General features: G+C 53.0%; 1 protein-coding gene across 1 annotated transcript in view; it reads left to right on the forward strand.

Moving 5' to 3' along the window:
• Positions 1-262: 262 nt before the first annotated feature.
• SLIT1 (slit guidance ligand 1) overlaps positions 263-19,151 on the forward strand; it is a 186,376-nt gene continuing 167,487 nt past the window's right edge. Inside the window, exon 1 of the mRNA XM_058298664.2 lies at positions 263-902. Coding sequence (XP_058154647.1) covers positions 322-902 — 581 coding nt within the window. The 5' untranslated portion in view covers positions 263-321. The remainder of the gene's footprint in view (positions 903-19,151) is intronic.

Consider the following 19,151-nt stretch of genomic DNA (forward strand, 5'->3'; position numbering starts at 1 on the left):
CCCTCCGGGCGAGGGGCTTCCTTTCACCGAGAATTACCAAGCGAGTCTGGTGAGGTCTGGGGGCCGTGGGGGAAGCGTGGTTGTGGCTCTCTGGGGAAAGACCCCCTCCCGGCTCTGTATCAGTAGCTGGGGCGGCCGTGGCCCCACTCCACCCCCCTACCCCGCAGCCCCCTGCCGGCTTGCGGCGCCTCTCGGAGGTCCCACCTTTGAAACCTTACTCGCAGCGGCGGCCGTTGGCAGGCGGGGGCAGGATGGGGGGGTGGGCACCGGGTGCGGGGGGGCGGGGAGGAGTCTGGCCCTGGATGTTGTGCTTTTCGATTGATGGATGACTGCCGGGTGGGAGCGGGCGGGCGGGAGTGTGTGATTTGTGTGTGTGTGTGCGCGGGGTGCGTGCGCGCGCGGGGCCTGCCCATTTTCCTCTTCGCAGCAGTCAGTGGGGAGCTGGAGGGAGGGAGCGAGGGAGACGGAGCCAGAGAGAAACAGGAGCGGCTCCGAGCGCCCTCCGCCCGAGGCGCGCTCCCTCCGTCCGCGCACGGGCACCGTCGCTGGGAGGAGGCAGGCGCCTCCAGCCCGCAAAGGCGCAGAGCCCCGGCCCGCCGTCTCTTCGGGGGCTTTGCCCCGGGACTGCACCTGGAGGCGGCCCCGGACGGGGATGGTAAGCGGCTGCTGCCGTCTGACAGGCAAGCAGGACGCGGCGAGGGCACCATGGCGCTGACGGCCGGGACGCGGCCCGCGGCGGGGCTGGTCCGGCCCGAGCTCTGGCTGCTGCTGTGGGCAGCCGCGTGGAGCCTGGGCGCCACGGCGTGCCCCGCCCTCTGCACCTGCACGGGCACCACGGTGGACTGCCACGGCACGGGGCTGCAGGCCATCCCCAAGAACATCCCGCGGAGCACCGAGCGCCTGTGAGTACGCCCCCCGCCCCCGCCCGGCCCCCGGGGAGCCCCGGGGCCACCCTCCCGCCCAGGCGCAGTTCAGGGCCGGGGGTGGGGGCACAACTCTGGGGGCGCGGGCTCGGAAGCCAATAGACGGGGTCAGTGCCCGCGAGGGTCTGTCCCCAGCCAGGAGCAGGAGCCAGGAGCGCAGCTGTTTGCCTGTCCCCGGGATTCAAACGGTCCTCGCCGGGCTTGTCAGCTCCCGGTCCTCACACCTGCACCCTGTGCTCAGCGCTGGCAGGCCCTTCCCACTGCGCCAGCACTTTATTCCTCCAGGGTGCTTGTGAATTTGTGCCAGAAAGCCTTCCTGGCGCCCGGGAGGGAAGCTTCCCACTCTCACCAGCACCAAATCCCCTTCTGGGGCGTGGGGGCCTCGGGATGTGTCCTGAGATGGTGGTGTGGATTTGGCTCTGAGGGCTTGCTGGCTGGTGGTGCGGCCAGGGAAGGAGTTGCGCTTGTCACCTCCCCTCCCCCCATTGTTTGCCCACAGCCTTGGGTGCCCTTCCCTTGCAGGTGTCAGACACTGGCTCCCCATAACTAACCCCTCTCACATCCAGTCACCCCCAGCCCAGACAGACAATGGGACCGGAGGGCTTTGGGTCTGGGGCTGGGGGCATGCTCCATTCTGCATCCCGAGAGGGGGCGGTGTGTCCTGGGAATCCTGCTGAGAGGGCAGCAGCATGGTGTGGGAGACATGAGGTTGAAGAGATTGACAATGACACATCGTAAAAAACGTTTCCCTTCCCCTTGTTCTCTCCCACTTCCGAATTCTTGAGGAAACTCAGCCCTTTCTAGACCCCTGAGCTTTGTGGGGTGTGTATGTGTGTGTGTTTGTGGATGGCTAGCGAGTGTATGCTCACAGACCTCTACAATCTGTTTTCAGAGATGCTCGGCAAATGTGTGTCTGTGATTCATAGCATCAGTAGTCTGAGTCGGGAAGAGTCCCCTCCGTGGCTGTGAGTGCAGGGTTTGGTCCCATGCAGGGTCTTTGTGCTGCTTGCAGACGTTACTGCACCAGGAGGTTTTTGAACTGGACTTTGGAGTGGGCGGCCGGCTCCTTTGAAACCTGCTCGCTGCTTCCCACAGTCCTGGGCGACTGCGGTGGTTCTCAGAAAGGGCATACATATTTTGATAACTTTTGAGCACATTTTCACGGCTCCCAGCTAGTCTAAAGCAGAAATCTGATCCTGGGAAGAGTTCGTCTCCTGGAGCAAACTCTGTGCCAAGGTCAGCAATTGGTGCACACACGTTTGCCTCAGACTCTTCTTGACTGCGCCTGAAAAATTACCTTGGAGGTTTTGGAGAATTTGCAGTCTTCTCTGGTTAGGTGGGAGTCGATGTGTGTGTGTGTGAGTGTTTATATGAGCATGTGTGGGTATGAGTGTGTGAGCACGTGCGCTGTGGTACTAGAGAAAGGTGGTGAGGTTGGGGCGAGGTTGGACCGAGGTTTCCTGGGGTAGCCTCTGTGTCTGCCTGTGTGGACGTGCAGAGGAGCTGAGGGTCAGAAACCTGTCCAGAGGCCCCCTGAGTGTGCAGGGTTCCCCTCCAGGCCTGGCCCTCTGGACCCGCTCCCCATTCTCCGTGCCTGTCCACGGGGGCATCTCTTTCATGGTTGTTCCCTATGGCAGCCTAGATCTGGGACACATGGGCCCCTCTCCTTTGCTTTTGGAACTTGAATCTTGAAGTCATCTCCTCCTCGTTCCTTGCCTTCTCACCACCTTTAGTTTTCAGGACAGTGTATGTTTCGTCTTTCATGAACTCTTAAGCCCTATTGAGAGCAGTGATGTGGAAGTGGAATTTCCTGGTGTAGAGGAAAGAGCTGGGGCTCTGGGAGCCACAATGCCTGGGTTAGAGCTCCAGTTCTGTCACTTAGGAGCTATGTGACCTTGGGCAAGGTACTTACCTTCTCCGAGCCTTTGTTGCATTCCATCAGGAAAATGGGGCTGCTAAGATGCAATATTAGTCTCTTGTTCTTGTGGGGACTGAAGATATTGTATGGGAAGTATGTGGTGATGCTTGCTAAGTGAGAGCCATTATCATGATAGGATTGGGAGATGAGTTTCTTTAATACAGCCAAATGTTTATGAGCCAGGAGCTGCCCTAGGTGCTGAGGCGCCAGGAGGAGCAAGCCGCTCCTCCCTTCAGGTGGCACACAGTCTAGAGACGGGCAGGGGAGCTCTCTAAGCTCTTAGGCGAGGGCCAGGTCAGTGGCGTGAAAGGGCTGTGGGAGACCCGGGGTGAGAAGCCCTCTTCTGGGGTGAAGGGGCTTCTCAGTGGAGGGGCCATTTAGTCAGGCGCTCGTGATCGAGTGGGGTTTTGCCAGGCTGGCAGGGCTGGCTGTCCTGGCGGAGGGAACAGCAGGAACTAGCGGCCTGCAGGTGTGAGGGCGTCTGGGCTTTCCCGGGGACCTACACTACTGTGTCCAGTGGGATGTGGGGGCCTGAGGCTAGCAAGGGCGCGAAGGGTCAGGAAGGCCTGTGTCTGGAATTTTCCCTTTGGGGACTTCGGGGTTGAAAGCCAGGGCTGAGCTACCTTGGGGGGATGGCGAGAGTTGATCTTTGCTATGTGCCCAAAGCTTCTTAAAGTGGAAAGAATATCGAAAGCAGAGGGAGCCTGCTTTTTCCACAGGCCGGGAGAGCCAGGGGAAGAGGCAAAGCACATCCTGAAAGAAGCGTTGGTAAGAGCCCAGGCGGACTTAAAAATAACTGTGGCAAATGCTCTGTCTAATCAATATGGGTGTCGTGCAGTATCAGAGCCTGAAACAGCGGCTTCTTCTGAGGCTGTGAAATTTTTATAGACTGCAGCTGTGCGTTTGCCTTTTGTCCTCTGGGCATTTTCTATGGCAGCCTGCGAGGCCCGGCAACTTTATGATCACATATTCCATAACTCTGGGTCCAAGCTGGTCTCCCCAAGTGGGGAGAAGCTGTCATTGGTTTGCTGCAGGGACTTCTGGGAAGGAGCTGTGCAGGCCCCGGAGCTGCTCAGGAAATTGGTTCAGCCAGAGGGGCTGCGGGGCTGGTGGGCCGGGTGGGAAAGGGATGCTAAATAATTCACTGTAATGGAACAATTAAAATACAGAGCGAGGGTGGTGGGGGTGGTAGTGGTGGTGGGGTGGGCGGAGAGGAGGCCCCGGAAGCTTCCTCTCTTTGTAGGGCCCTGGCTCTGAGGGACTCAGCCGTGGCCTCTTTTATTTATTTATTTTTTTCCTCTTGAGGACTTTGTAATTCAGTTGGATTTTTTTTTCCAATAAAAATTTTTTTTTTTTAACTAAAGCATCCAAAAGTGTGTGATAAGAGAATGCAATATATGTGGAAACTGCTTCTCCTTCCACTCTGGACAACTCTCGTCTAGGCTTGTGAGTGCAATAGGGAAGAAGTAGGTGCCTGCCGCAGCTGGGGCAGGGGTGGGGTGGGGGGCTGGAGAAGCCAGCTGGCTCCCGTTTGCCCCAAAGCCAATCACTTTCCGATGCTTGTCAAGTCCTGCGGGTTGGGGGGGGGGGTGACTGTCACTTTCCTGGTCTTGTTTTGTCCCCTCAGCCCTTCCCCCGTTTGTCCATCCTGCCCTAGCTCCTTGTGGGCCGCAGAGGCTTCTCCTGGCTCTGCCCCTGCCTCCCCACCCTGGTCTGGGGGTCCCGTCCACCAGGGCCGGGAGGTCATGGCCAAGGAAGAGTGCCCAGGGTACCCTGAGGCTGACTGGGGATCCGGTTGGGGAATCCACAGGATGGCGGAGGGTGAGAGGCCTGGGGACCCGACTGCAGCCAGGTCTTCAGGCTGCGCCCCAGGGCGGGCTGCCTGGGGCGCCCCGCGGAGGCCACGCGCCTCCTGCGGCAGTGAGCTGGGCTGTGCAGGCGGAGCTGCCTCCAGGCGGGGCTCCCTCTCCCGCTGGCTGAGGCTGTGGTACAGTTGCAGGTGTGCTGGGCTTTGGGATTTGAGTCCCCGTCCTGTCACTTCACCTGCTTGGAGGCCCAGTTCCCCAGCTGTAAGAGAGGGCAATGACAGCCTTTCAGGATGATGGGGAGGGGACGCGCGGCGCCATGCGGGGCCCAGGGCCCCAGGCAGAGACCTCGCCCGCTGCCTTCAGGGCCTTGGCCAGGACGCCCTTCCGCCGGGTGCGTGAAAGTGCTTTGCGAAGGATAACATGGGGTTCTCAAGGTAGGCGAGGTTATTATTTGGGAAGCTCAAGGTAAAGGTCTGAGGACTCAGGTGGGGCCCGAGAGAGCTGGCAAGGTCAGGCCGGGCTGCGAGCTGGCCCCCTGGACTCTGCCTGTCCCGACTCCCCAACCCCTGTGGGGTCGCCTTCGCCCCTCCTCTGGGGCTGGGCACCTTGCAAGGAGTCAGTGCGTGTGGGCAGTCAGGAGGGCAGGGCTCTCCACTGGGAGTTCTGCCACTTACAGCTGGGGGACCTTGGACAAGGTGCGGGGTTTCATGCACTCATTCCACAGATAGCTCCCGAATGTCTGCACTGTGCTGAGGGAATAGCGCCCAGAAAACCTGCCCCACTCTCCCCAAGTTTTAGTCCAGCGGGGGTGACAGAGCTAAATGCTAAAATAGAATAAACACATAATTGCAAACTGGGCTAAGTGCTCCAGAGGTAAGTGTGGCTTCTGGGAACCTGCTTCTCCTTGTCCGTAAAGATGATGATAGGACCTGCTTCTAAAGGCGTGAGCATTGCGTGGGATAAAGCGCAGGAAGCACTCTGCACCGGGCCTGGTGCTCAGAAAGCCCAATAATGGTGGGATTATTATTGTTATTAAGGTGACAGGGAATTGCCAGGACGTGAAAGGAACTTGGGTGCCACTCAAGGCTGCGTCTCAGAGTGGCCCTGCTTCCCTCTTCCCTCCCCTGCAGCCCACAGGGCGGGCTGGATCCCCTGCGAACCCCGGAGCTCTTGGCAACGGAACCCCTTTCGTGAGCAGGGGGCCGGCAGGCGGTGGCCCGGGCTGCCCGAGGCTGCCAGCAGGGGCGGCCGTGCTCTTTAGGGGCCGGTGAGGGGCGGCGGTGGGGACAGGCAGCTCCGGCATTATTGGGAGCAGACGGGGCGGGCGCTTGGCGGAGCTGCCGCCTCCAGTTCTGTGCCGGCATTAGCAGCTCGGCAGGGCTCTGGCTTAATGGGATTTTCTTCCCAAATGCTGTAATTATCGCCATACAAATACTTATTACCCCGAGCAGATGACGGCCGGGCCTTGGGCAGTAGCCAGGGAGCTGGGCTGTGCTCGGGGGTGGAGAATAGGCTCCTTTTTTTTTTCCTGACAGAGCTCGTGACCCCCTCCTCTTCTTTCTGGAACCCGGCCTGTGGCCGACAAACAGCTGTTGGGCACCTGCCGCCTGCACAGTGTCCGCAGGGGCCCAGGGCGTGGACCCCTCCTCAGGGAGTTGGCAGCCTGGGGTGGGGGGCAGAAAGGCCCGTCCATGAAAGGACAAACGTGGACGGATGCCTGTAAGGACTGCCAGCACAGACTTTGGGGCTGGGGTGGCTCCGTCTGAACCTGGACTCCATCGGCTGCCACCTGCGAGTCACTAGGGACTTGACTTCCACATCTCCGAAGTGGGGGCAGTGCTAGCGCTGAGCCCTTAGCGCTGCGGCGTTCAGAGGCGGGCCTCCGTGCCAAGTGCTCAGCGTAACTTCAGGCTCGCTGTCAGTGCTGGGTCACCCTCAGCGATGTGGAGGACGGGAGTCCTAAGGAGGGACGGCAGGACCAGGGAGTGGGGTTTGCACCGGGCCTCAAAGTTTGGGCAAGACTTAGGTAAGTGGAGAGGTGGAGCGAGGCGGAGCTCGGGGACGCTCAGGTGTGCGCCGGACTTTCGGGAAGGACGGTGAGGAGCAGACCCGGCGATGGGTGAGGATTTGTGTCAGTGAGTTTTGGGAGAGGAGATCAAAGTAATGGGTGGGCCCTGGGCATGGGGCTGGGAAACGGGAGCCACCAGAGAGTGGCTTTTTAATTAAAATAATTTTTTTTTTACAATTTAATGATTTTTAATAAATTTACAATTTTGAAATCTTTACCACAATCCCATTTTAGAATATTTCTATCACCCAAAAAGATCCCTGTATTCATTATAATATATATATTTCCTTTTATTATTATTTTTAGAGATACATAGATTGTAATATATATTTATTTTAAAAGATTTATTTTTTATTTATTTCTCTCCCCTCCCCTCCCCCAGTTGCCTGCCCTCTGTGTCCATTCACTGTGTGTTCTTCTGTGTCCGCTTGTATTCTTGTCAGCAGCACCGGGAATCTGTGTCTCTTTTTGTTGCATCATCTTGTGTCAGCTCTCCGTGTGTGCAGCCCCATTCCTGGGCAGGTTGCATTCTTTTCGCGCTGGGTGGCTCTCCTTTCGGGGCATACTCCTTGCGCGTGGGGCTCCCCTATGCGAGGGACACCCCTGAATGGCACCGCACTCCTTGCGGGCATCAGCACTGCGCATGGGCCAGCCACCACAGGGGTCAGGAGGCCTTGAGTTCGCACCTTGGACCTTCCATGTGATAGGTGGATGCTCTATCCATTGAGCCAAATCTGCTTCCTTGTAATATATATTTTGATATAAGTTCACTGATAGAAAAGTTGCAACAAAAGTACAAAGAATTCCTGCATATCCTTTACCCAGACTCAATTGTTTATATTTTGTTCAATTTGCTTTATCATTTTCCACACTTCTTTTCCCATGTATGTGCGTGCATTAGCACACATCATTTTTTTCTGAATTATTTGAGCGTTAAGTTGGAGACAAAGTAATTGTCCTCTCCTAAATACTTCACTGTGCATTTTCTAAGAACAGTAAACCTATCAAAATCAGAAAATTTAACGCGATACAATATTATTGTCTAATCCACAGTTAATATTCAGATTTCATCAATTTCCCCAATAATGTCTTTTACGGCCTTTTCTTCCAGGTTGAGGAACCTGTCCATACCGCACACTGCATTTAGTTGTCATGGCTCTTAATTCTCCTTTAATTTGGAATAATTATTTGGCCTTTCTTTCTTTTTCTTGACCTTGGCATTTTTGCAGAGTACAGGTCAATTTTTTTTTTGTAGAAAGTCCCTCTATGGTTTCTTCTGATCTCTCTTCATGATCACATTCAGGTTAGGCATTTTGGGCAGGAATGCCAAGTGAATGCTATGTCCTTCTCAGTAAACCTCATTGGAAGGCATGTGATGCCAGTTTGTCCTAATATTGTTGATTTTGACTTCTATCATTTGGTAGGTTGGTGCCTGCCAGTTTTCTCTGTTTAAAAGTGATTATTTTCCCTTTAGCTATTTTTTATTTTTATTTATTTATTTTGAGGTACTGGGGGCCAAGGAGTGAATTCGAGACTTTATATGTGGGGACCTGGTGCTCAACCACTGGGCCGTATTGGTTTCCCTGAGTTGGTTTTTTCATTTGTTTAGCTTGTTGTTCATTTTTGTTTTTTCAAGAGGCACTGGGAACCGAACCTGGGACCTCCCATGTGGGAGGTGGACGCTCAACTGCTTGAGTCACATCCACTCCCCCATTTGTTATTAAGAAGTAATTTATGGGGAGAAATAGCCTTTTTCTCATCAAACTTTCACCTACTGGTTTCAGCATCCATTGATGATTTTCCAACCATCATTTCTTCTACTGTAAGAGCTTTCTACTGTAAGAAAGAGCTTTCCTTTCTTCTCCAGCTGTTTGTCTATTTGTTTACAACAGTATGAACTTGTGGACTATTAATGTATTCATTGGGTTAGCTTTTGTCACTATCATTATTTATTTGGATGTTCAGAGTGTCCTGGGTTGACCGGTGAGAGCCCCTTCAAGCTGGCCCCTGTGTCCTTTTGACAAGCCCCTTTGAGCACTTTCCAACCAGGAGTATTGAGTGGAGGGTGACGAATGCAAAATGGAGGAGGAAGACACTGTTGCTTGGCTTTGTGCTGGAGAATAAATTGATGGAGAGGCCAACTGGTGTGGGGAGACCAGTTGGCTATTGTGACTGGTTTCTGGCTTCTCTGGGGGTGGTTTTCCTGTAATGTAATTTTATTCTTTTTAAAAAGAATTTAAAACTTTTGTTTTAAAATGATTTTATACTTTCAGAAAAATTTCATGTGTTTCCGTATTTCCTTCACCCAGCTTCCCCTAATGTTATCATCTTACATAACTGAGGTATAACGATCAAAACTCAGAAATTCACACTGGCTCAGCACTGTTGACTAAGCTACAGACTGTATTTAGATTTCACTGGTTTTCCACTAGCATCCTTTTTTAAAATCCCAGGATCCAATCCAGGATTCCTCATTGCCTTTAGTTGTCTACTTCCTTGGTCTCCATCAATCTGTGGTAGCTCCTTAGGCTTTTCTTACTTGTCATCATCTTGATACTTTTGAAAAGATGTGTTAAGTTATTTTGTAGAATGTTCCTCAGTTTGGGTTTGTCTGGTGTTTTTTCATAATTAGATTGAGGGTATACATTTTGGGCAATGCCACGGAGGTGATGTGCCTTTCTCACTGCGTTCTATCAGCAGGTATGTGATGTTGACATGTCTTATTGCTGATGATGCTAACATTTACCTGTGGTTAAGATGGAGTCTGCAGGTTTCATCACTGTCAAGCTGCTGAATGTCCCTCTGTAATTAATAATTATTTTGGGGGGAGATGCTTTGAGATTATATGATATCCTGTTTAGCCTCAAATTTTTATCTACTAATTTTAGCATCTATAACTGTTAACAGTGCAACAGTTATCCATTTGTGGTTTTCTATTTCCATCATTCCATCTACATTCATTAATTGGAATTGTTCTGGAAGGAACAGAATTTTGTTTTTTTCTTCCTCCCCCACTCTGCTATTTATTTTACTGTCTGTGTCCATTCACTGTGTGATCCTCTGTATCTGTTTCTCCTCTTGTCTTCTCTTCTCATCTTTCTCCTCTAGGATTCACCAGGATTCAATCCTGGGGACCTCTGATGTGGAGAGAGGTTCCCTGTCAATTGTGCCACCTAAGGTCCTGGTCTCTGCTGTGCTTCACCTTGACTCTCCCCTTTGTCTTTCTTTTGTTGCATCATTTTCTTGCTGTGTGACTCTCTTGCATGGGGACTTGCTCACCACGTGGGCACTGGCTCACCAGGCAGGCACTTGTGTGGGCACTCAGCTTGCCATGCGGGCACTTGTGTGGGTACTTGGCTTACCATGTGGGCACTTGGCTAGCCACATGGGCACTCATGTGGGCACTCAGCCTACCATGTGGGCACTTAGCTCACTACGTGGGCACTGGCTTGCTGTGCAGGCACACTTTCTATTCTTTTTCACCAAGAGGCCCCAGGGACTGAACCCGGGCCTCCCATATGGTAGGCAGAGGCCCTATCATTTGAGCCACATCCACTTTCCAGGAACAGGATTTTATTCTTTTTCAATGAGCTGGTTTACTTGATGGCTACCTTAGGCTCCATTCCATAAGGGCATGTATTTTTGTATCCCCTTTGTCTGGTGCCTAGTAGGCACTCAAAAAATGTGTTAAGGGAGCAGATGTCGCTCAAGAGGTTGAGTGCCTGCTTCCCACCTGTGAGGTTCTGGGTTCAATCCCTGTACCTCCTGAAAAAAAAATGTGTTGAATGAGTTCTCTTTTTTTTTAACCTTTGGTAAGACATTTTGTGGGTTCTGACATTTGTTTTAGAAAATATGATCAGTATATTAAAAAAAAAAAAGAAAATACCATCATTGTGTGAGACTGAGTATGGCTCACAAATGTGTCCACATCCTAATCCACAGAGCCATGCCTGTGTGAGCTTACATGGCAAAAGGGACTTGCAGGTGTGACCAAGTTAAGGATCTTTAGATGGCGAGCTGACCTTGATCTATCCAGGTGAGCCTGATTTATACAGAGTCCTTACAAGAGGGAGGCAGTAGCACCGGGGTCAGTAGAGGGAGATCTGAGGACAAGAGGCTGGAATGAGTCCAGGAAGGGGCCAGGAGCCCAGGGATGCAGTCGGCACTAGACTCTGGAAAAGACAAAGAAACGGATTCTCCCCGAGGTCCTTCGGAGGGGAACAAGCCCTGGCAGCGCCTTGAAGTTAGCCTAGTGAGGCTGACTTTGGACTTCTGACCTCCACTACTGTGAGATAATACACTGGTGCTGTGAAGCCACTGAGTTTGTGGTAATTTGTTAGAGTGGCCATAGGAAACCCAGGCAGCCTTCATAGCATGAGGAGGCTGCGCAGAGGCTGAGAGAGGACAGGAAGCTGGCCTGGGTGGCAGAGGATGCAGGTGGGATCCCTAAGGTTTCGAGGCTGGGGGACCATGTTGTGACTGGAGTCAAGTTGGGGAAGATGGCTAAAGCTGTGAAGTTGGCTTTTGCATGTTTTGTTTGAATTTGTCAGTAAATATCTAAATGAAAAAGATCTCCCTAGAAGGAGAACTAGGAAATACTGCTCCGTAGAGCGTTCAGGATGGAGAGACTTGGGAGGACCTCCTGGGAAGTGGTTGAAACCACAAGGGCATTGGAACAGAAACTTTGGTGGGAATGACTCCCCTGGGAAGCTTACATAAAATGCCCATCTCCAGACTGCACCCCGAGATGCGATTCAGGAGGCCTTTGACAGAGGTGGTTCAGGTGACTTGGATTTGGAAGTGCCCAGAACACAATTTGAGAAACACTGCTTGGAACTTGAGTTCCCTGGGGGAAGAAAGTACAGCCCATGAGGACGCAAGAGGACTCCTTCAGCTTCTATCCACTGTAAGGGGCAAGAGGAAGGGAAGGAGACAAAGGAAGAGATGGAGGAGAGGCAGGTGGAGTAGGAGATTTTCTTATACAGGTGAGCAGTGGTTGAACAATTGTGGATTTGAACCAGGGCTGAACAGTGATTGCAAAAGTCAAAAAAGTCACCTTTGGAGGTGAGGAGAAGGGCTGACAGTATGGAAAGCAGCCAGCCTGTCTGAGCATGAGGTCCAAGGAAAGCTTCTGGAACTGGTGGTGGGGGGTCACTGGCAAAGCTGCGCAGAACAGTTTCCTGGGAGAAGCGGAAGGCGGAAAGCAGATGGTCTGGGAGTGTGTAGGTGGTGAGGAAGTTAGCAGGAGGGGAGAGCAAGCACAAGAGCGCTGCGGGAGAGAGTTGTGTGCAGTCGGGGCAGGTGGGCAGAAGGGAAAAGGAGCCAGTGGGGAGGGGGGCAGAATATGGAAGGGAGGGAGCCCAGCACATATTGACATCGGAGAGGCCGCCATCGAGAGCCCCCCCAGGTTCTGAGTGAGATGCTTTCCCATGTCTGCTCTATCGCTCCTCGTGGTCCTGGCAGAAAGGGGCTGCTTACTCATACTTGGCAGATGAGGAGAAGGCTCAGAGAGGTGACCCTTGTCTAGCGTCACCCTGCCAGCTGGTGAGCAGGGTGCTGAGGGTCCCCTGGTTCTTAAGCCTCTGAAACCTGCTTGTTTTTAGTTTAGGTTTTTTCCTTTCTTTCCTTGAGGTACCAGAGGCCGCGGATTGAACCCGGGACCTTGTATATCGGAAGCTGGTGCTCAACCACTGAGCCACCTTGGCTCCCCTGAAGTTGGCTTATCTGCTGGTTTTGCTTGTTGTTTGTTTGCTCAGGAGGCCCCAGGGCCTCCCATGTGGGAAGCAGGAGCTCAACCCTTGAGCCACATCCTTTCCCCTCATTTTCAGTTTTAAATTTGGCTACTGCTTTATACACCTTCTTACTAAGACCTGGCTTCATGCATTTATCAGACATTTATTCAGGATCTACTGAACACCAGTTAGGGCTTAGCCCTGGGAGCATAAAGACAAATTAGCTACAAGTGATCCTACCTTGTAGGGGGGGTGTGTGGAGGTGGGCCCAAGTTGAAGGCAGACATAGAGGCGGCCAGTCTGGATCGGGGGTGCTGTGGAGAAGAGCTGGGGGGCAGGGAGGTGGTGTGGCAGGTGGAGGTTGGCATCAGGGAGTGAGCTGGGGGGGGCAGCCTCGTGGGAGCCTGGAGTGGGCAGAAAGTGGGGAGCAGCTGGCAGGCAGTAGACTTGGAGGCCTGGCAGTTGGCTGTCAGGTTCGGCTGCAGCGCTGGGGAGGAGGTTGGCAAGAGCAAGACAGGGCCTCTGGGGGAAAGGGACTGGGGTTCAGCGCAGGCACCACAGAGTTGGGGTTAAGAGCTGGGCTCTGGAGTCAGCCATGCCAGGGTTCAAATCCCATCTCCTCAACCTACCTGCAGTGGGGTGATCTTGAACAAGTTCCTCAAGTGCTGCATGCCTCAGTATCCTCATCTGTCAATCAGGGCTAGTAACAACTCTGAGCCAGGGGCTTAAGTGAGACAAGCTGCCTGTGATTGCTGGTAGAGCTCCTGCTATCCCTCAAGCGAGGAAGCAAGCTAGCTCTTCAGGAGCCCGGGCCTCAAGGCGAGGTGGCGCTGGAAGCCAGCCTGCCTTGGCGCGGAGCCCCCTGAGCGCTCAGCCTCTCTGGCCTCTTGACACCCCTGCAGTGGAGAGGGTCTCTGAGTGGGGGGGCTGGGTGAGTCCAGCGGGCTTTGCTGGGAGACCTGTGGGCTGGGGACCTCCAGTCCTAACTGACCCAAGCCTGAGAAGGTTATAATCCCATGTAGGGGGTGAGCGGTCAGTCAGGGTCTCCCCCACATCAGTATAAAATTGCACCTGGTTTGTGCTACAGAGGAGAGGGGTGGGGTGGTCTGCGGGTCTGAGATAGGGAGGTTTGACTGACTGGAAGGAAAAATTGAAGTCAATTCGGCTACGAGGAAGGGAAGAGTATTCCAGGTGAGGGGAGGCCAAGTGCACGGGCCCTCCGGAGGAGGGAGGAGTCAGGGCCTGCAGTGGCCGCGGGGCCAGGACAGGGTGTGGGGCGCGTCAGGGCTGGGTGGGCGGGCACGGAGCAGACCCCGTGGGGCCTAGAAGTCCATGCTAAGGCGATTTTGGTCTTTATTCCAGGAGTGATGGGGCTTCATGAAAAGGTTTAAGTGGGGAGTGGGGGCATTGCATGACCTGATTTGCATCTTGCAAAGATTGCTGTGGCTGTGCTTTGGAGAACAAATGGGACGGGAGCCAGAGCACATGTGGGGAGTCGGGGCGAGGTGACTCTGGAAGGCGCCGGGTGCTACGATAGAAGCATGGCAGCTGTGTTGGGGGGTGGCGGCGGTGGGGATGGAGCGTAGGCCGCCGGGGGCCCCTTTCCCACAGGTGGGGAGCTTGCTGTCAGGATGGCTGGGTGGGTGAATTCTGTCCTCCCTCACTTCTCCCTGTCTGACCTGCAGCCAGTGCCGTGGATGCAGCTGAAAGAAGATTTCAAAGGAAAGAGCCGAGGTGTCCAGTTCCTGAGCCCAGGAGGCCAGTCTCACAGAGTGTGTGTTTAACTTTTTGGAGACCTGGCAGGGTGGGATTTGGAGGGTGGCTCAAGCCTCCGTCTTGCTTGCTGGCTGCCCTGGAATGTCCTGCTGCCCGAGGAAGCAGCGCGAGAGTGGCTGGAGCTCCATGGAGAGAGAGAAATGCTTGCGGAGGACCTGGCGCCCCCAGAACATCCCGTGGGGGCCAAGGTGTTTATTCCCACAGCCCTCGGCAATCCAAGGGTTTCTTTTGGTTTATCCCAAATGCCTGGGATCAGATTCTTGTTTCCTGGGAGGATTCAAGAAATCCTCAAGTGTGTTTTTGTTTTTTCCTTGATAACTTTGCTTGGGAGGATTTTCTCCAAATTCTTTTACCCCTGAGGTTTTCTTTTCAGGTTAGGGCCACACAGAAACTGATGGAAATCAGGGCTCTTTGCCCCTGGGGTATTTTCCCTCCTCCGGGAGAAGAATGGGGTGGACTCATCCCTTCCAGAAGCCTCTAGGGAACCTTTCCTGGTATCCAGCATCCTGGGGCCCGCAGGGAGGTGAATAGCTGGCTCTTCCCTGCCTGCTTGGACCCCCCAGTTCAGCACTAGCCTTAACTGGAGTTGGGGACACTAACTTCCTGTGGAGCCATGGTCCTTGAAGAAAATAATATGAGCAACAGTGGTAGTAATAGTAAAATAATGGCAGCCGGTAATACTGATGTAGAGAGCACTTATTGTATACCAGGAACTCTTCTTGGCACTTCACAAATATTAAGTCATTTAAACCTTACCACGTTGCCAAGAGGTAGTAACTATCATTATCCTCATTTTGCAAATGGGGGAAACCGAGGCACAGAGAAGTTAGGTGACTTTCCTGAGGTCACACAGCTAGTAATGGTGGAGCAGGAATTTGAAGCAGGGCGGTCTGGCTCCAGAGCCCTTCGCCACTGGGCTGGGGAGCTCCCCCATCGTGATCCTATTCAGGGCCTCAGAGCAAGTGTTTCTTGCCCAAGGCACCCAAGTTACTCGACTATATAAAATTTGCATCTAAAGAAAACAGGCTTGAGAGAAAATGTCTTCAAGTGTTAACATGGGTTATTTCTGGGTGGTGGGATTAGGTGTGATTTAATTTTTTTTCTCTTTAGGAAGTTGAAAAAAGCACCTCAGTTCCTTCCAAGACATGGCCACCTGGGGTTGGGAGAGGTGAGGGAACTCAGCAACTTCAGGGCTGGTAATGTAGGGGCAACGGTGTGGACTTGCACTGACCTGGCCTTGATCCCGGCCCCACCGCTGCTGGGCTGTGCAGCATGGGGCACATTGCTGCACCAATCTGTGCCTTGGTTTCGTCAGCAGCAGGCTGGGGAGAATGTGACTTACTTCATGGGTTGTTGTGACGGTGAAATGAGATGAGACATGTTTTGTGCATTTATACAGTAGGTGCCTAATAAGGATAAGTGGGTGTGTGCTCTGGTGGCAAGGACCTCAGGGAGTGCAGGTTAGCTCTGGATCCTGGGTTCTTCCTGAGAAATGAAGTCACAAACTGCCCCTGGGAGCCCACCCCCCCTCGGCTGCTGTGGCTGCTGGAATGGCCAGAAGGTCCCAACTGCCTCTCCTGGCCTTCCCCGGGGCAGCCTGCTAGGGGTGGGGGGCACGGGTTGCCACTGCCGCAGCCAAGGACCACCTGTTGGAGGACTCAGGGACTGGAGAAAAATGACCTCCTTCCCTCATCTCAGCAGCCTCAGCTGAGGGCTGGAAGGGCAGTGGCCAGCCCAGGTTGGAAAGTGGTCCTGGTGGGTGCCTGGCTGAGGGGAGGAGGGCTGGGTGCTCGGCAGAGGCCGTCTTCTCAGTCCAAGAGGCGGGAATGCCTCCTTAAGGCATGAGGAGAGCTGCCTCTGCCTGGCAGGCTCTCTCCTGGCAGGGCTGTCCCCTGAGAGGAGGCACTCAGCTCCAGGTAAGAGGGGTGAGGCTGGCAGCCGGGGCAGGCTGGGTGGGGGCGCCGCGGCCGCCACTGATGTTCTTGCTGGGAAGCCTGCACAGGGCCTCCTGGGAGAGAATGCGGGAGGTATTTGGTGTCTGCACAATTGTCCTCTTCTCCCTGCCTGTCCCAGGGCTTTTCTCAGGTGGGGGTGGGAGGGTCTTGGATCTGAGGTGGAGGGGTTGACATTGGCTGATGTGGGCTAAGGAACATGTCTCTGGGTGCACAGGTGCAGGCTGGTGCTGCGGGGTGCCAGAGCAAGAGCCCGCTGGGAAGAGGGGAATTCATGCTGGTGGAAATGCCACTCGGGCTCATGCGGATGGCTCGCAGGGATTCCTGAGTTCTATTGTAGGTCCCACTTTGCTGACACAAGTCTTGGAGTGTGTGCCTCAATTTTGCTGTCTGTGAAATAGGAATGTCATCACAGTCAGTTGTCTTTTCTTATAAACCATTGCTGCCATGAGAAGGAATTAGTGAATCATTGTAAAATTCATCAGATTTTTAATGACCTTTGACCAAGTAATTTTATTTCCTGGAATGTTGTTCTCCCAAATGCCCACCAAGCTTTATGCAGTATTGTTTATAACTGAACAATATCAAAACAACCCAGATGGTCCACAATTAGGGATTGGTCCAGTAAATTGATATATCTAAAGGAAGGGATACTTTATAGTCATTCAAAACCCAATAGGAAAGTATATGTGAAGAACAAACAGGGTATACAATTGTGGGAGTGCAGGACACATCATATTCCTCTTTGTATCTTCAGAGCCTTGCTTTCAAATAGGAACTGTTCAACAAATATTTGTTGAATTATCTCTTCTATATAAAATTTGCATCTAAAGAAAACAGGCTTCAGAGAAAGTATCTCCAAATGTTCACAGGGATTATTTCTGGGTAATGGGATTATGTGTGATTTAATTTTTTTCTCTAGGAAATTGAAAAAAGTCATTAACATGCAGTATTTTCTGCATGAGTTTTCTGTAAGCCTACAATTTCTCTAATAAAAATAAAGGAAATAATGCAGGAAAAATAACATGCAAATAGTAATCATTTTTTAAAAACAATAGCTTTAGAGTTACATTGACTTATAAAAATATAGATGTCTTTTAAAAAATTTTGAACAATGCAGAAAAATATAAAAAAGATACCAAAGTCATTTCAAGTCCCATCGCTCAGCAATTATAGCTGCTAATATGTGACAAACAGCCCCTAGCCAGCTCCTTCTGCCCGCTTATCTGTATCGATGCACGCGTGTGTTTTTACATTAGCAGGCTCATAGAATACAGGTTGTCTTGTAAACCTTTTTCTACATAATGCACATGGACAGCTTTTCTTGTCAATAAGAACAGATTGGTACCATTTAAAAATGGCTCCATAGTGTTCGGTTTCATGGATGTGCTGAAATTCAATGAGGCAATGCTCTGCTGATGGATATTTAACTTACTTAAGAGTTTGCTGTTATAATCAGGCCTGACATACTTTCGAAACAAAAATAAATAAAGCCAGTAGAGTCCTTACAGTTTTGGGTTCTGGGATGAACGTTGCAGCAGGATGGCCCAAACAGAACCATTTGGACCTGCGGAGGGGAACAATTTGAAAGGGCTTTCTGATGATGTCCTCGAGTTTGAAGAAGGGTCATGCTGCTGAAGAAGCAGATTGGGGTGCAACACAAGTGAGGCTCAGAGGTGGCTGTTTCAGGGATGACTATTTAGTTCAATTAAAAAGACCCTTCCGTTGAGAAGAGCCGGTTTCACCCAGAGAAGGCGTCCTGGCGGTGTTTGGGATGGGGAAGCAGCCCAGTGGGGGCTCTCGCTAGTGGCTGTGGCCACTGGGAGCGTCTTGCACCCTCCCAACCCCCCCAGGTAGCCTGTTAGAAAGGACACAGGAGCAGGGAATGAGTTTTTCCAGCTGCTCCTAAGGATCAGGGGCCAGGCCCAGGGGAAGGGCAGAGAGAGTGATGAATTGAGCGAATTATCGGCTTGTCAACTTGGAGAGACAGCTGGCCTGGTAGAAAAAGCCCCGGCTCTCGGGTCGAATGGCTCGGGCCCAGATGCCTGCTCTGCCGCTCACCGGCTGATGACCTCTGGAAGGCACGTAACCTCGTTGAAGCATGGTTTCCTCCCCTGTAAGCTGGGCACAATAGCTCACACAATATTGTGTGAGGATATACGGAGAGCCCAGTTCCCGGAGTGTGTGGAAGCTAATAACATATGTTCTTGTTCTTAGTGGGGACAACTTTAGAATATCATCTAGACCAAACACAGTTCCTAAACACTTGTAGGACAGGGAACTTGCTGTTTTTCAAAGGAGCTTGGATTGGGTCCGGCTCACAGCTGTGCCTGGAACCTTCGACCAAAGTTGGAGAGTGAGAAGACGGGGCTGCGGGTGAGCATGGTGCATGCGCGTGTGCGTGTGTGTGCGGTTGTGTGCGGGGTGGGGGGCAGAGTGTCACAAGCATGGGTGTACTGTGACAGTGGGAGAAAGAGGTGCGGCAGGGCTGTGAACGTGGAACTGCGGCAGGGAGACAGATTAGAGCCGGGAAGGCAAGTAGGCCTGAGCGAGAGCCTGCTGTGTGGCTCAGGGGAAGAACTCTCTAGGAAGTCAAGGCCTGACGCAGGGAGCGGACTGCCTTGCACGGGCTGAGCGTGCGCTCTGTGAAGCAGCCTGGCGGAGGCCAAGGGAGCTTCTCTGGGAGCTGGGGCCAGACCCCCTCTAGAGTGGGGGCCAAGTCCAGGGGCTCTAGGGCATGAGTGGGAATGGACAAGGGAGGAGCAGGTGTGACCTTGGGAAGGAGGAAGGGCTCGAGGGCCCGGGAGGGTGGGAGGCCAGGACCCACTGCAGCCTCGGGCCCTGGCGCTGGGATCTGGGCAGGGTGTGGGGCTCCTTCCTTGGTCCACCCTTTTGCCCACAACCATGGGACTTGCCTCACGGTGGCTCCTGCCCGGGAGCCTGCACGGGCTCCCTGCTTCTCCTCGGCCTGCTT

This window comes from Dasypus novemcinctus, chromosome 6 (genome assembly GCF_030445035.2).
Source record: "Dasypus novemcinctus isolate mDasNov1 chromosome 6, mDasNov1.1.hap2, whole genome shotgun sequence".
Lineage (NCBI taxonomy): Eukaryota > Metazoa > Chordata > Mammalia > Cingulata > Dasypodidae > Dasypus > Dasypus novemcinctus.